Source organism: Leptonotus elevatus, chromosome 7 (assembly GCF_054856555.1).
Source record: "Leptonotus elevatus isolate MCC_2025b chromosome 7, RoL_Lele_1.0, whole genome shotgun sequence".
Lineage (NCBI taxonomy): Eukaryota > Metazoa > Chordata > Actinopteri > Syngnathiformes > Syngnathidae > Leptonotus > Leptonotus elevatus.
The window spans coordinates 16867977-16884409 of record NC_141245.1 but is presented as its reverse complement, the minus strand read 5'-3'; the positions used below and the strand labels follow the sequence as shown (position 1 = coordinate 16884409).

At 40.6% G+C, this 16433-nt stretch overlaps 2 protein-coding genes across 3 annotated transcripts in view; one reads left to right on the top strand and one right to left on the bottom strand.

The window, feature by feature from the left end:
* tmprss4a (transmembrane serine protease 4a) overlaps positions 1-7839 on the top strand; it is a 12889-nt gene extending 5050 nt beyond the window's left edge. For both annotated transcript variants that reach the window (XM_086080162.1, XM_086080161.1), the window contains exons 2-13: positions 595-646; positions 725-868; positions 1727-1879; positions 1975-2101; positions 2178-2297; positions 3136-3179; positions 3886-4048; positions 4145-4311; positions 5308-5403; positions 5477-5619; positions 5708-5860; positions 6332-7839. In XM_086080162.1, the coding sequence (XP_085936288.1) occupies positions 757-868; positions 1727-1879; positions 1975-2101; positions 2178-2297; positions 3136-3179; positions 3886-4048; positions 4145-4311; positions 5308-5403; positions 5477-5619; positions 5708-5860; positions 6332-6343 (1290 nt within the window). In that variant the 5' untranslated portion in view covers positions 595-646; positions 725-756 and the 3' untranslated portion in view covers positions 6344-7839. The remainder of the gene's footprint in view (positions 1-594; positions 647-724; positions 869-1726; positions 1880-1974; positions 2102-2177; positions 2298-3135; positions 3180-3885; positions 4049-4144; positions 4312-5307; positions 5404-5476; positions 5620-5707; positions 5861-6331) is intronic.
* Positions 1-16433, bottom strand: part of mre11a (MRE11 homolog A, double strand break repair nuclease) — a 26879-nt gene extending 10446 nt beyond the window's left edge. Inside the window, exons 1-22 of the mRNA XM_086080159.1 lie at positions 16359-16433; positions 15483-15528; positions 15209-15341; positions 14663-14823; positions 14499-14586; positions 13777-13918; positions 13583-13697; positions 11945-12130; positions 11710-11881; positions 11495-11575; positions 11288-11417; positions 10772-10872; positions 10438-10608; positions 10298-10357; positions 10071-10230; positions 9438-9524; positions 9295-9359; positions 9162-9220; positions 8690-8768; positions 5701-8569; positions 5471-5584; positions 5269-5390 (exon numbers count right to left, since the gene is read on the bottom strand). Of these exons, the coding sequence (XP_085936285.1) occupies positions 8528-8569; positions 8690-8768; positions 9162-9220; positions 9295-9359; positions 9438-9524; positions 10071-10230; positions 10298-10357; positions 10438-10608; positions 10772-10872; positions 11288-11417; positions 11495-11575; positions 11710-11881; positions 11945-12130; positions 13583-13697; positions 13777-13918; positions 14499-14586; positions 14663-14823; positions 15209-15341; positions 15483-15502 (2052 nt within the window). The 5' untranslated portion in view covers positions 15503-15528; positions 16359-16433 and the 3' untranslated portion in view covers positions 5269-5390; positions 5471-5584; positions 5701-8527. The remainder of the gene's footprint in view (positions 1-5268; positions 5391-5470; positions 5585-5700; positions 8570-8689; positions 8769-9161; positions 9221-9294; positions 9360-9437; positions 9525-10070; positions 10231-10297; positions 10358-10437; positions 10609-10771; positions 10873-11287; positions 11418-11494; positions 11576-11709; positions 11882-11944; positions 12131-13582; positions 13698-13776; positions 13919-14498; positions 14587-14662; positions 14824-15208; positions 15342-15482; positions 15529-16358) is intronic.

Here is a 16433-nt window from a genome sequence, read left to right as displayed (position 1 = left end):
AACACCCACCCAAGCACGGGGAGAACATGCAAACTTCACCCAGGAAGGCCAAAGCCCGGAATTGATCTCACGTCCTCTGCACTGGGAGGTGGACGTGCTAACCAGTCATCCACCGTGCCGCCGGAAAGCACCTAATTAATATTTTATTCACTACATGGAAATATTTATCAGTACACTTTACATTGCATTAAAACTACAAGAAGCGAACGGGGGGGGGGGGGGGGTAATACAGAGATGTCTGGTTGTTAAGGGTGTGAGTGGTTCAGGAAAGTGTTCTACGACTGATTTCGTTGGGATTTTTAATGGCAGTTTGAAGGGGTTGGAGAACCACAAAATTCAAACAAAAAATTTGTACCAATACACATTCAAACTGGGAATCCAGGCTCTCCTAATTGATAAACTGATTATTTATCTCAATATGTTTGTCTAAACGGGGTAAAATTATGCCTTATACATTTGAAAACAAAGAGCTGGTGAAGCCATTGTAGCTGAAGTAATAGCAAAGGACTAATTACATGCAGCTGCGCTTAAGTTTAACACACCCATGCACAACATTTTTCTTCCGCACTTGTGCTCATCATTTGTTGTTGTCAGGTCGATCCGTCACCTGAAGAAAGCACAAGACCGTTGAACCCAAAGCACATAGGTAAGGTGAATCACTGGCGTCTAAATTCAAGAATACTTCTGTTATGGCTTGTTGTTTCATCTCTCGCACCACTTGCAGTGGTTCCACGGCCAGGCCGCCACAGAAGGCCCATGACGGCTCCAAAGACTCAAAAAGAGAAGGCGCCTAAGACCAAGAAGGTGTTGTTGACGATTGCAGCAGTTTTGGTGTTGCTGGGGATCCTGGTCACTGCGGGATACTTCAGTGAGTCAAGAAGCTACTGAATAATTCCCTGTTGGTCAACCGTCTGCAGTCTAACTTCAGGCTTTCAGTACAGTACTTAAGGCCAGTGTTTCTCAACCCTGGTCCTCGGGCACCACTATCCAGCATGTTTTGCATGTCTCGCAGGTGATTCCCAATGATCAGCTCACCAGCAAGCTCTGGAGAATCTGATAACGATCCTCACCTGCGTTGGTGAAGGGAGACCTGGAAAGCAGGCTGTATAGTGTTCCCCGACGACCGGGGTTGAGAAACACTGCTTAAGGCTATCCGTCAAGTCAAGAATGACGACCTCCATTTAATTCCAAGGGGATCTCTTTGGAGATGCCCATGCGCGGCTCTGATGAACACGGAGATGTAGCTGTACCCTGAGAAAGCCAGTCTTAACGGCCCTCCAATCCGATCAAATAGCTGATGACCCCAAACGATCGAAGGACTGCTACAGCCTTCCTTCGCCTTCGCAGCCGTTGGGTCACTGAGGTGCTACCTCTTCCGCTGGATCCATCGTTGAGCTTTATTTGTTGGCACAGGGCCAGTCATGGCCATCTTTTGATAGACTGTATTTTTTGTCCTGCTGGATGCCCATTTCTCCTCAGGAAGTGAGCCATAGGGTTCTTTTAGTTGATGGCTAGCCAACTATGTCCTGGTAGGCACAGGTTTAAACTTAATGTAGTTCAGCCCAGACCCTGACTGGTATCGGAATAGTAAGATGCCAAAAAGTGGTACATACACATCGTCGATTTGCACCCCTTTACAATTTTTGCGTACCATTAAGAACTGAGATTACATCATCAAATCAAGTCATCCTTTTCCCAATGTTTCCTAATCTCCTCTTTCTTTCAGTAAAGCAACTGATCGACAGCAAGTACTTCTTCTGCACAAAGTCGTTTAAGTTCATCCCCTTAGATAAAGCCTGCGATGGAACGGATGATTGCAAAGGAGGAGAAGATGAACAAACGTGTTTGTCAAGCTTCAAGGCCAACACTACCTTTCCAGGTAGTCAAGAAACCCGAACCACCTCCATCTTTGCTTGTCTGTCACCACAACTTTAAGAGGAAAAAAAGATCACTTTTGATGCTTCCTCCCGGCAGTGCGCCTCATGACCCGCCAGAGCGTCCTGCAGGTGTATAATCCGAGCTCAGGGTGGAGGAGCGTGTGTATCGAAGACTGGACCGACAAGCACACGCAGACGGCGTGCACGCAACTGGGATACACTAAGTCAGTTTCATGAGCGGAGTCAGCGAGAGTGACCTCATATCCGATCCCTAACGCCGTGTCCTTTCTCCGTTGGCAGCAACCCTCGTAGCACCAATGTCCCGGTCAACACGTTATTATCGAACTTGAAATCTGGACCGTTCACTGCACTGAGGTCGGGGACAGGAAACACGCCTATTCACCAAGCTACCGTTGACCGGTGAGTGAAACTACACTTTATGAAAATATATTGGTAGACCAATGGAAATTTTGTCTAGATGAGAATTAGTGAGGTCAGGCTCACAATCTCTGCTAGAGTTAATCCAAGAGTTCTTCCAAAACCGATAGCAACTTTCTTGGTTTGCAATACACTGTTCACAATCGCCTTGTGATTGAATGGCAAACAATCCGAGGTGTAGTCTGCCATTTTAGCCCTCAGCTGGCATACATTCCAGCATCTGCCAGGACCCTGAACCGGTGAAACTGTATAGAAAATGGATGGACGGATTTATGTACTGGGTTACAGTCATGTTGGAACGTACAACATTGTGTCTTCTCTCAACGAGTGTATTCCTGAAGTTGGAAGTGTAGACTTGTCAGAAAAGTCTTGCTAAGAACAGTTGTGTGTGTGAATGCTATCATCTGAAGACAGGTGCACACCAAAACCAACAAACCCAGGCTGGTATGATGAGGTGGCACTGAAATGGTTTACCATGTGCTTTTCGAAAGGTCATTAAACCAAAACAGGAACCAATGCTCCTTTTTTTCTGCACCTCAAACCATAATTCCTCGTTTTATTTTCGGCACGGTCCTCTTTCGGAGTTTGACTCTCTGGTAACTTCCACTCCCTGTCTGCCACAAGCTCGCAAACAAGTTTCTGTTACTCAACACCAAAACAGTTCTCAGTTTTTGTTCTGTTTCTTCTCCGGGACTGTGATCTTGACATCTTATTTTAGTTACAATACAAACATGTTTACGCAAGCATTTTTGGTCAACATACTGAATGACGCACTGTGTGGTTAACTTAAAGCTTTTAAGCAATTTTCTCCCTCCTATAGGAGTGCATGCAGATCAGGAGCTGTGGTTTCTTTATCCTGTTCAGGTTGGTACTATTTTTAGAAAAGCAGCCACAGAAATTAATAATGTTTATAGCATTTTTTTTTAAACACCATGGTAGTTTATGGGAGCAAGATGACACAATTGCCAAACTGGTTTGACTCTAACAGGCTCAAACATGCCACTGCAAAGCCTTTAGCAGACAAATGATTGAGCGCTTCTTGTAATTCATTATAATCCATGATCCATCCAGTTCAAGGATGAAATGAAACGAGTTCAACCTGGTTTGGCCTGTCAGAGCACAATTACTGACTTAATTAAATTGTTCAAAGAATGAAAAATTGGTTGGTTGTCCATAATGGGCACTGCACGCCTTGCTATGTGGCTATAGACGTACGAGTATAAAGTATCCCATTTTTCGAAGCCAGTCAGAAAATGCAAAATGAAAATAATGGCGAAATATAATAAGAATAAAATATTTACAATCAATTTAAATTAGCCAGTCCCTAATACCAATGTTAACTATGCCATCTTTCTTCATAGCAATCTTTTTGACTGACACTTCACACATTTAAAATACAGCGTTCGATAAGAAGGCTGAAATCACCATTCAAGCCATTTACCCTCTTTTCTCAATCACTTTGCCTTGTAAGGGTTTGTGTACTTGTGGCACCATTGGAGAAAGCGTACAAATTTTGGAAGTGCATTTGACATCATGGAGAAACGGTTCATGTTTGGTGTTTTCTTGTCAGACTGTGGCGAGGGGGACCCTCAGAATCGTATTGTTGGCGGTACGGACGCTACCATAGACGACTGGCCGTGGCAGGTGAGCCTGCAGCAGGCTGGCCAACACACATGTGGAGGCTCCCTAGTGTCTACACGTTGGGTGGTTACCGCAGCTCACTGCTTCACCGGGTCAGTACTTTTGCTTTCATTTGATGGTTGATGATGTCATGCACTTGTCGTCAAACTCAAGCCAGATCCTTCTCATTTCCTTTGTGGGCCTTGCAGTAGTAAAAAGGAGTTGAGTCGCTGGAAAGTGGTGTCGGGTCGGACCTTCATGGGAACACTGGGAGGTTCCTCGGTGGACAGAATCATCCTGAACGGAAACTATGACGCGGCTCGAAATGATTATGATATAGCACTCATGAGACTTACCAGTCCAATCAAAGTGGGAGGTAAGTGCAAACAGTAAAAGGCAAAAAAATAAATAAAAATAAAAATAAAAAAGGTTCTCCTCAAAACAATGAAAAAGCCAGAGGAACTAAACATATTTAGTTTGGCTGTTTTTTTAAATTTGAACAAACAAGTTCAGGGAGCTTCCTGGGTCATCAGTATGTCTTAAAAAGACATGTGAAAGTCTAAACAATACCACAGCTCATTTATTTTTTTCTCTCCAAAATTTCAAAACAACTGAAATGTTAAACGCTCACATATTTTATCTTTGTTTTAATGAAAAAAATAAATAAATCCCAGGGTCAGCAGCATCTTATTAGCATCAGCAATGTTAATTAAATATTTAAATGAATAATTCCCTGAAGTTTACACAGTTTTAAAATGATATTTTATTGGCCATCAATTAAGGGGAAAAAAAGGCAGATACGATATTCCCCAAAATGTATAATATCAGCGCCGATAATAGGTCCATCACGATTAGACATGTAAATTCAATTAGTTATCGTTTTACTAATATTTTTATGAGATTATATACAATAAATAATTTAACCAATGATTTAATAAAATGAATGAATGTAAAAAATAATAAATAATAATAATCATAATTTTTGAGAAATCTGCAACAAATATTACTAGAATCTTAAAAATGTAAAGTGGGCCTACTTTTCCCTCCCCTTCAATAGAACTGTATGAAACTGATGGATAAATAGTTTTGGAACCCAGAAGCCAATTAAAATAAACAACAACAACAGTTTGTTAAATTTATTTTGGAACGATAATTCACGACCAAAACAAATGCTTTCAAAAACTGAACGTTATTAAAAGTGAAGACCATTTGCATTTCTGTTACGAATGTTTGCAATAAACTTAGCATAGGATAACTCTATTTTGGCTATTTTCGAGATAAATGCAGATGCACTAAAAGCATATCAAAATGAAAATCCAAAATTTTGACTTACATTTCCTCATGAACACGCTTCTGTCCCGATGTGTTCCAGTGAGCCGCATGCCAGTTTGTCTTCCTCCAAAAGCCTTTGGTCTTTCTCCCTCAGCCTCGATGGTGGTGACCGGTTGGGGCTACCTGGAAGAAAATGGTGAACGACCACATCACTATTATAATAATGCATAATAATTACTTATTGCATACTCTCATGTTACTACCTTCAGGAGCCATCTCTTCATCGCTGCAGAAAGCCAACATCCCTCTCATTGAAAGGTCCAAGTGTGCCAGCCCGATCGTGTATGGCAGTGCCATCACCGATAGGATGATCTGTGCTGGTTTTATGGAAGGGAGAGTGGACGCATGTCAGGTAAACGCAGCACGAGAGCGCAAAAAAAAACAAGAATTATATTTGTAGTGAGTTCAAATGTGAGCACGACTGCTGATGTACCTCACAGGGCGACAGCGGTGGGCCGTTGGTGCACTTCACCTCATCCAAATGGTACTTGATCGGGGTGGTGAGCTGGGGCGTCGGCTGTGCCAGGGAGAGGCGTCCTGGCGTCTACTCCAACGTGGAGGAGATGCTCAGCTGGATTCATACCGTCATGGAGGTAAAGCATACAACTCAACACTAAGTGTCTGCTTGAAGATGTTATAAACAAAGTTGACAACTTTAGAATATTTGTAAAAAGCTGTTATTGTGCAATTTGTGAGCTAATTTGGGTCTTGACATGAAAGTTTAGCAACGCGAATCTACACAATCGAATGAGATCCAATCAAAGATATTATTTTAAAAGATAAGGGTACATAAGAAAGTACAAATAAACTATGTCAACTTGACAGTTTAGTTGTACCTTCTGCCATCTAGTGGATGAGGATTTAATTATTCTGCATGTCATGTTAGTCGCTGGCACAGCTAAATAAATAATTTTGGGGTATTGACATTTATACATTAATGCCTCGTTGATAGTTTCAATTTAACCTGAACATTATATGCTTTGTAAAGGCAGATGCTCTTGCAATATTGGATCTCAAATGTGCTTTCTCAATACAAATTTGGTCATTATTATTTTATCCTACAGAAAAACCCATAATGTTTTCCACTGACAAGCAACTACGAGACAAGACTGCAAGTGAAGATGCGGTTTTCAGAGACGGACAAATGCGACACAGCAATGTGGAAAAGGAAGCACATACGTTCATGCTTATTTCAGGTTTTCGTTTCTCATGGAGCAAGTGAATTGAATGCTTCACTGGGTTCCATGGGATTTTCATAACAGACATTTTCTTTACTGCACAAAGCACAGCAATAAATATGTCAGGTTCAATGTCTGCATAGATTTCATCCAAGCATTTGAGCTAGGCCTACTGAAGCTAAGTTCTTGCGGGTCATTCCATAATTGGTGACAATTGAGGTACAATGGTTTTGGAAAAACGGAGTATTTCTTTTCTTTTCAAGAAAAACAGATAATAAAAACATATAATTTATCCAGCTCAGTCACCAAAAAGTACACTTTATGAGAATTGAATTGGTCAAATCAGACATTTTACTGGGCTGAGCGCAACGCCACAACCCTGTTACAAATATTGATATAAAAAAAGACATAAAAAATAAATAAATATAATAATAATAAAAATGTGTTAAATAAGTCTTTAACAGTAAAAAAAAAAAAGGGTTATACTTTAATATTTGGTTGACTACTCTAGTTTTGGCTCAATAGCGCATGCTAACCATGTTAGCTGCTATGCTAATTGGCCAAGGACAAATTTAATGGGCGGGAGGAAACCTTTGTCTTTTTCAAATAAAATAAAACGTTGGTTTGCGTGACACAATCCATTACGGCTGAAAACATTAAAATAATAATAAATATGTAAAACAGTCGAAGAGAGTACTTACCTTAGGTCATGTAGTCTCTTCCTTTGGAAAGCCAAAGACGTTTTAGTTATATGTGTTGACACAACTTAAGGGCATAATTACTACAATTTTAAATATTTTTTTATTTACTATACGAAAAATATACAATGTCCTCCAATCCCGGAATGACCCGTATCTTTCTTTAACAACTTATTTACATTGTTTTATGATTGATATTTTATGACACTGTCTCACATAGGGAACCATTCAGGTCTTTATTATTGCACTGGTTGAAATCATTGATGACACCGAGTCATTTGCAAAAACGGATGGACGCATCATTTTTAGCACTTATCAGAATAATTCAACCAAGCACTTTAAGTGAAAAATGAGAATTACTTGATATTACTGTGTGAGTGCATAAATAATTCAAGTAGGCAGGATTTGAGTTAATTGAAGCCTAAACTCACTAGGGTTATATTCATAATCTGTTCTCAGGTATTTCTTGATGTTTGTGGACGTTAAAGGTTTAAAATTGCGGTTCCACTTATAGGCACAACATAATAAAAGCATAGCAGTAGTTGGTGGTTAAATAGTCGATGTGAAATTATGAAATATTCAAATGTAAGTTGCCATAAGAGATAATTGCTGTACATATGCTTACTTGTATATTTTTGTAAATATGTAAAAAAAGACTTGCCAAAATTGCAATAAAATCAATCATCAGACACTTCATTACATATCGTACTTGTCGCTTTTACTTTTTTTTTTTTTTTGAATGTTTTCAAATATTTTCTATGCCCTTGAGCATTCTTCAAAAAATAAATAACATGATTGTTACTTGCAATGAGCTACTTTACACTGTCAGGACTTTAGTATCGACTAAACATTACAATGGTCGTCTTAAAAAAAATTCCTATAATGTAGTTGAAACTGGATACTTTAAGTATGTCTTTGGTTCTTTTTGGCACACCCTGACCCAATGGTAACAACGGGGCACTCCACTATATAAACTATGAACAATAAAAGGAGCCAGACAACATTTCTGTGTCACATTTCACACTGGAAATAGAAACCTGGCGACTGCATCCACCCACCTTTTCCTGTGCCTCCCAATTTTCAGTCTCTTACCTTGAACCTTTTTGCATTGCAGCGATCCACTTAACGCCCACTGCTTTGACTTAGAAAAAAACAGAAATCAAATTTTGTATGAAACGTTTTATTATTAGAGAAAACAGATGCAAATAACAGCTTTAACTGATCCTTCGTGCTACAGTGCAACTGTTAATTTTGTAGCTGTCGGCAACCTTGACATGCAGCTTGGGGGCTCTCAGAACAACACAGACGCAGAGCAGCATTAACACTTAGTTTGTGGTCAATAAACATTAAAAAACAGGGGCTTTTATGTGGGAAGCGGCTGTAGTTATCTCCTTGCACGCTGGGCACGGCCTTTAAAGGGATCATCCTGGATTGAGGGAATAACAAAAACGGATAAACAACTGACCGTGGGAAAATGAGAAAAGCAAAAGGTGATGACGGGAGATGAAATATATATATAATAAGAGGAAATGTAGCACTGGTTTACCTCATCGTCGCTGTCATCAAAACTCACTCCTTTGGATGTCTGGCTCTGGCTCTGCCGCAAGGATGGCGACGATGTTGTTCTGAGGTGATTAAGAGGAGACGCTAATTTTTAACAACTGCTTCGGATGTCATGTTTGGAATATGAGGCTAGGGGAAGGGAAGATGCTGATAAAAAACTAAAGTAGGGAGATGATTTATAGAGTTAAATTTAACAAACTATTTCTCTGTGACGTTTTTAGGTGAGCAAAAGTATAGGAACACAACCTGTTAGTCAGGCTGTCGCCCGATGATGTCACCAAATGTTTCATTCTCCCTTTCTCTTTAACAAGGAAGTGCATTTTTATTGCATCCATTTATTTTCTTCAAATATGTTTGGTATCACTTTCAACTACATTGAATTTAAATTTTAACATTAATTTTCCCCAATCGTGAATTACAACAATTCTTTGAATAATTAGTCAAGAAAAACATACTTGGAAGAGGGCCGAGCTTTCCTTACAGGTACATCTTCATCCGAGTCATCAATGGTTAGCTGAAAAGTGAGAAGGAGAGACAATATTCAGAAGAATACTAACGTAAACTATGACAGTACAGTGTCTGCGTTACATCATCTGCTGCGTAGGATATGGCCGCTGAGCTCCGAGAAGGTCTTTGGGAAGGTGCTTGAAAAGCTGAACAATGGAGGTCAAAGGGTGCCTTTTGAGCATATACACAACACTCGCACACGTCTGTCACACGACCTCACACACCTTGCATGATGCTTCTACTCTGGCTCGTCATTGGGGATTTCTTGGAAGCTCCTCGTGCGGAAGATTTCGGCTCAGAGGCTTTAGCACCTGGGTGATGATTTAAAATCAAGATATTAATCTCCTGTAGGTCTTTTCTTCTTTGGAACAAGTCGTTATGATTGTGCACTTTTCTATTATTTATAGAAAAATATACTCAAACTATCAACTCTCTAAAAAGTTAGGTCATGGTATGTGTTTAAACGGCGTGGCTTTATTTCACTTTGCTGAGAATTATACACTTCCCAGCCAGCAGGGGGCACTTATCACATTGAGATGCGCCATAACTTCCACTAATGACAACCACGGCTAAAATTAACCTCACCCGACATATAAAAATCTTACTTCTCAGTTGAGATTAGCGCGTCAACAAATCTTCCTTGATATAAATTACAACTTTCCTATGAGCCATGGCTTCAGAAACCTGTGGCATCTTAGGGCATTACAGAAAAAGTACCCCAAAAATGATGTATGGAAAATTTATTTCGTAAATAGCGGAAAGGCGGGGTTTTCACGGACACTATTTTTGCCAAATTGTTCTCGCTGGCAAAGCTACACAACTACAATGAACCTTTGCATCATCAGCTAAGGACTCACCCCTTCCTCGTCCCCGCCCTCTGGCCCCTCGCCCTCGTCCTCTTCCTCTGGCGGGTGCAGCGTCTTGTTCAGAATCCACGTCACTTGGCGGGTCAGACATGTCGACGTCCAGTGCGGTCTCTCCACGCTCCAAGCGGTGAGCCTTGGCTCTGTTGATCGCCTAAAAGAGGACGTATGCGCGCAATGGATGTAAACGTCTCACACCCATCATCGTTCCGCTCACAAACCTCTTTGATTTCATTTTCTTCCTCTGTGGTGTTCTTTTTCGACTCTCTGATTAGTTTGATCTGAAACGCACGGTCAAAAACACACTTGTGAGCTTGCTTACTGCTGCCGAACACTTTTCGTTTAAACGCCAACCGCTGACCTCGGCGTCGATTTCCTGCTCTGTAATTACACTCCGGCCCTGGAGGTGGCGCTGTGTCTTCTCGAGCTGGTAGGTGATCAGCTCCTCGATGGCATCTTTCTCGTCTTTGTCTACAAACTCCTGAATGGCTTTGCCCATGCCGTGTTCTGTTAGGAGGGATAGCTGCACCTTCTGTGGGAAAACGCAATGAGAGAATGTGTAGCACTGTGCGTAGATTTGTTGATTTGTATTATTGTTAATATCTTATGTCAAGCGTTCTGTAAAGCGTATTGTCACAGCTGCAGCTGTTGTGAAAGCGCTATATGAATAAAGAGGAGTCGAGTGCGTATTGCACCTGCTCAGTGGCTTCAAAGTACTGCTTCACCAGGTCCTCCACTCGCAGCCCCTCGACTGCAGTCGTTTTTAGTACCTTGCTGTAGTCAACATTCAGTTCATCTAAGAAGAATACATGTAAAAACAAGAGCATAAGAGATAGCATGATGACGTCATCACCCAAAATGACACACAAAAGATTGGCCAACATGAGCAGGGTCAGCCGCAAGAGGTCTCAGTGAAATTTGTCACGCGTGTTCCACCCCAAGCCTGTTGGTGTCAGTAATGCACATTACAAAGTGGTGACAAGCCACAAAAGGAAAATTCCATTTGTACTTTTTCTTCAAAAAGGGTTCATTTACTCCAGATTAGCGTATCTGGCACTTATTAGCGGAGTTACTTGTCCATCTTTATTTAAATGCCATCAGCCATATTTGCTGTGTATTTTAAGATGTTTAGAAAAAAAAGAATAGAAAATGGATGGGTGGTTGGATGAGAATGAAAACATGATATCAAATTAATGTAATATTGGTTTAACCTTTGATTTGCTCCTTTTTCTCTCTACATCGGAGAAAGTGAATGAGGTCCTTGGGGTTAGCCACGCGGTCCACATATTTCTGACTGAAGCGCGAAGTGTTGAAGGTTTCAAACCCGCCGGTGTAATCCACCTAAGGAGAAGGTTCAAATGTGAGATGTGGCAGGAATAGGAACGGATGCAAAATTTTGGGCGTGACATCAAGCTAACCCGCAGGCGAATGAGCGGTTTCTCGGGGGTGAGCGGACAACCCAGTCGCTCCCTCTCGGCTTGTTCGAGCAACTCAATGACCTGCAAAGCAAGACAGGAAACAGATACGTCGTTCGAGATACGGCTCTGGCACAGATAGATGAACAAAAAATAATAATTTATAGTAAATAAATAATTTTCAGAACAACTACATGACATTGGATTGGACTCTTTACCTTGGCGTGGCAAAGGTTCTCCACTTTCTTTATAACGTTGGGCGTATCCACTGTGAACGCATCCTGGTAGTCGGAGAGCACCACGTCCTGGATAAAGAACTGACGCACCGTCTTCAGCGGGATCTTCTGTAGGTTCATTTTACGCCCTTTCACCCTCAGCAGCCCAATGTGTCTACACATAAAGAGAGCAATTTGGCTGCTACGGCCTTCAACGATTACATGCGTGTTTTGTTACTTCTTGGCCGCCTCCCCGGGAGACAGCGAAGTGGCGACGGAGCTGCCAGGCTGCGTTACGTAGAAGAGCTGCTGTTCATTTCTGCTCGGCGCTATCAGACACTCGTGCTCGTGACCCCACACCACGAGGTCGAGAAATTCATCCAGGAACTGCTCAGGGATGTAGTTTGTCGGGCCGTGCTTGCTCCTGAATATAAATACAGAATGCAGAGAATTAGTCTAAAGGTGGAAAATAACGGCGGATGGAGGTAATAGTACTCAGTTTTGAGGTAGTGGTTGTAGATTTCATTTCATTGACTAAATTTGCAATACTTTACATTCGAGAAGATGCCGAATGTAAGGCTTTTTAATGCATCAAGGATCACATTTAGGACCACTTAAGATTTAGTAATATGACCACAAAATTTCAAGGCATAATTTTGATAGATTATATAAAGTATGAAACATTTTTATAGTCATATTATGTCAATGTAGTATATTGTCTGTGGCATTTTTAACTAATTTGCTCCCAAAATTGTATCAATAAGTTTTATTTTAAATGTTTTAAGTGTCCCAAAGACGTATTTATACGTTTCGTATGTTTTTTTTAAATGCTAGAGCATACAGAAGGCTTTGAGGCAGCCTCTCAACTGCAAAGAACGGTTGAAGCAATGGTAGTTATTACAAAAACGGCCAGCAGGTGGCAGCAGACCAAAGGAGATGAACCAGGGCCATGTTGAAAAAAAACTCAATTACTCACAATTCTAAATAGATTTGTGAATAATGATGAAACTTAGCTATATTCTAATGCTAATTGCTGCAAAGCGGAAACAGGTGAAAGAAGAGACTCTAATCCATGTTTATATAGTTATAGAACACATTATTCTGTGGGCCTTGCAAAATGAGTCAAAATCCAGTAAAAATGGCCGGGAGTGAAGGGGATTGCTTCTGTGAAAATGGCTGGGAGTGAATGAGTTAAGGACAGTTAAGTCGCATAATTATTACATTTTTGAAACCCAATCACATAGTTCTGCCTTATTGTGAGGATCTGGAATCAAGTTTGACTTAAGTTTATGTTGACAAATATGCCCTTTTGTCCTATCAGTGTGGTACAAGTATCCTCAGTGGTATGCTGGCTCCCTCTAGTGGTACAGAAAATAATAGCTGAATTAACTATTCAAACTGCAGTGTTTCAGTGATGTAAACATAATTTTCGACTCATACAGTACATTTGTCAAGTACAGTTCAGTTGTAGTGAACTTTTAAGTACAATACAGTTACATTCAATATTAAAGAACTGCTTGATTTAAATATTTATTTCGGTACATTTTTAGTTAACGTAAGGTTTAATCAGTCAATTAATTAGTCAATTGTTATTTTCCTATATTCAAGTGCAGCATTAATCTTCAAACATAATGTTGTAGCAGCCTACAAAAAAGACTGTCTCATGTTTTAAGAATACTTAATATTATAGGCGACTGTAATTTAATGTTGGTCATGACTTGGAGAGTAAATTTTTTGGGGGGTTGTACCTGGTGTCAAAAATGTGAGAACCACTGCCCTACACAATAGGCATACATCGCTGGCAGCGTAAAAGAAAGTCGTCTCTTGCCTTGGCTCATTAAATCGTGCTGGTTGAACAAACTAGGAAGTTCCGCACCTGTTCTGGTGAATGGCAAACAGGTTAAACCACTCGTCTTGGTCTTCTTTGGGACGCAACATTGTCACATGATTATTGACAAACATCCTGTACAGACGCTCGTCTGGGATGGAACCTACACAAACACCCAACAAACACATGTTACTACAATCCATTTGTAAAAAAAGTGATTGCAATGGGATATGTACACATACCAAGGCCGTATAAAGCCAGCTTGCTGTTTCCTTTCTGCAAGAGGATGGGGCTGATCTCAATCTTCTCCACCGACTGAGAGTGACCAAAGTGGTTCACGAGACCCGACGCACTCAGTAGATCCAATGCACACAAACCCTCAGCCTTCAAAAGACACATTTAAATACATGCTAATCTTGTGCGTACAGTGAACCGCCACATATCTTTTGTAAAAAATAATGCTTTGGTGCCAGGGTGTGGCAAAGAAACTGTAAAATTCTGATAGAAACTTTCACCGCTTCTTCTATCTTTAAGGCTCGCTATGCTAATAATAACAACCAGGAGACTGCATATTCTCAGATGCCAGAAAGATCGAGTACACAGCCGTGGAGCCTTATCTGCTGAATGTGGAAGAAGGTCTAATCTATTCAAAATAGTCTGTAAACGTATCCTGTCTTGGCCGCCCCCTTACCCACAGACGGTACAGTTCAGCCTACCCCATGTGAAAATGTGTGACCTGACGGTCTTAACTGGTTTCAACTGGATAAGCTATCAGAAAGATAGCCAGGACAGGTCACAGCGACACAACAACCTATCTTAAGTCACCGATCTAATCATTTAGAGATCTAATCCATGGGGGAGGGAGGAGCTTCATTTATTCAAGTTTACAGGAAAAAAAAGAGGTGTTTTTCCGCCATCTTGTGGCATTGATGGGCAATTACAAAGTGAACTGACAGGGACTCACCCCAGTCGGGTCATCGTGGTTACCATGAATGCTAAACACGGGAATGGAGATGTTTAGATTTTCATCCTGGTAATTAACCCACGGGAACCTGTATATGCAGAGGAAAACATCACATGAAGTGCATTGAACGTAGGACGTAGAAGAAAACACGCAGATGGACTTACTGTGTAGTGTTGAAATTAACCGACTGGTCACTGAGTATGTTGAAGTGTATGGGCGAGTCTCCCATGCAGTATTTTCTCAGCATAGTGATACAGGTGTGGAGGCATCGGCGTGTCGGCTTGTTCTCGTGGAACAGATCACCTCCTAGCAGGATAAAATCCACCTGTCGGTAAACACGGATAGACAAGAGGGTGATTCTGAGTATGAAGAAAGGCTGGTGAAGTGGCATCTGTGCCATAGTATTGGAGGGTTTTTTTTCGTATCGGCAACAAAACTTTCTTATCCACTTCAATTTCAAAGCCCCTATTTTCAATCAAATGTTTTATTTAGTCTTGGTTTGAGCCATTAATTAATTATTTCTATTTCTATTCACATTGTTTTCTATGTGAAAAAACTGTTTTGTGGACAACTAGGATCCTGGAATTGTGCTGAAACTTAGTAGTCGAAAACAACATATTCTAACATTACCACAAACACAAAAAATACACATCAAGCTAAATGAATACCTCTTGGACGGTGTAAAAATCATGGGTGAGCATTACGGTAACCTGATTTGTCTTGGCACATTCCAGGATCTCGTCAAACGTGGTGTAGGAGTCACCACCCCGGATGGCATCTTTCTCCAGGTATCCGAGGTGAATATCAGTAGCAATCAGGATCTTAAAGGTGTCATCATCATCCCTAGAAAGCCAAACACAAGTTCAAGTCATAGCAGTGCACATTAGCTGTATAAAAACATGACTCTATCGAAGGACCAGCACAATCACCGCGTGGCAAATTACATTGACATTTTTAAAGAAAGAATACTTTTATCGGACTCACATGGTGTTGTCTGAAGTCATGATGATGACAAAATGAGCTGTTCACACTAGATTGAGGAGCGTGCAGCATGAAACAGAAAAAAACAACATTTGAGCATTATAGTAAATAGACACATTTGAAATTCAGTTAGAACAAATAATACTGTATTAGCCATACATGGCTGAGGCCTAACTGACTGAAAGACAAGACAAGATAAATATCACAGCAACACTACCATGTTGTTTACATTTTATAAAGTATGTTTAAGCATTTGAATTGTATTTGGATTACCATCTCTAAGGCAGTCGAGCAGCTTTATTGAAAGACTGCCCAGCTCTGGAGATTGAGGAAACCCTCCTTTTCCCATGCTATGCATCTTTTTTCTTTTTTACTTCCACTAGTATTACCTCAACATCATGCACCTCTGGACTTTCAGACCAGATTGGCATTATTACCTCTATCTTAATCTATACTGTCTTGTACCAATACTATGTTTTATGTTGTCTTTGTTTCGTTTTGTTTTAATAATATTATTAGGAGATCAGGTTGACGATGTGAAATCTACTGAAACAGTGACTGTCCCTACAGCCCAAGCGGATGAAGAAGTAGCTTTCTATTTATCGATCTATCTTCTTATTTCTCATGAAAAGCTGTGGCTAGCAGCATAACACATAATAGAAGGTCTAACTAAAGAATTTTTTGACCACGTAAATATAGTGCTAGCAAATGCACGGTATATTATTAGCTTTGTTTTGTTTGTTGTACTAGCTTAAACTATTTTCATGTACTAGCGTTCATTACTAAACTATTATCAACTCCAAGTATTAAAGTGCTCGCCGTTCAATAAACGTGCTTAAATGGCGTATACATATTCACAATGTAAGAAAAATCACTCACCAACCACTCTATCAGAAGAACCGAACATGCCGTAAAACTCCCGGCAAGTCTTGCAAACCCTACCTCCTCCACGCC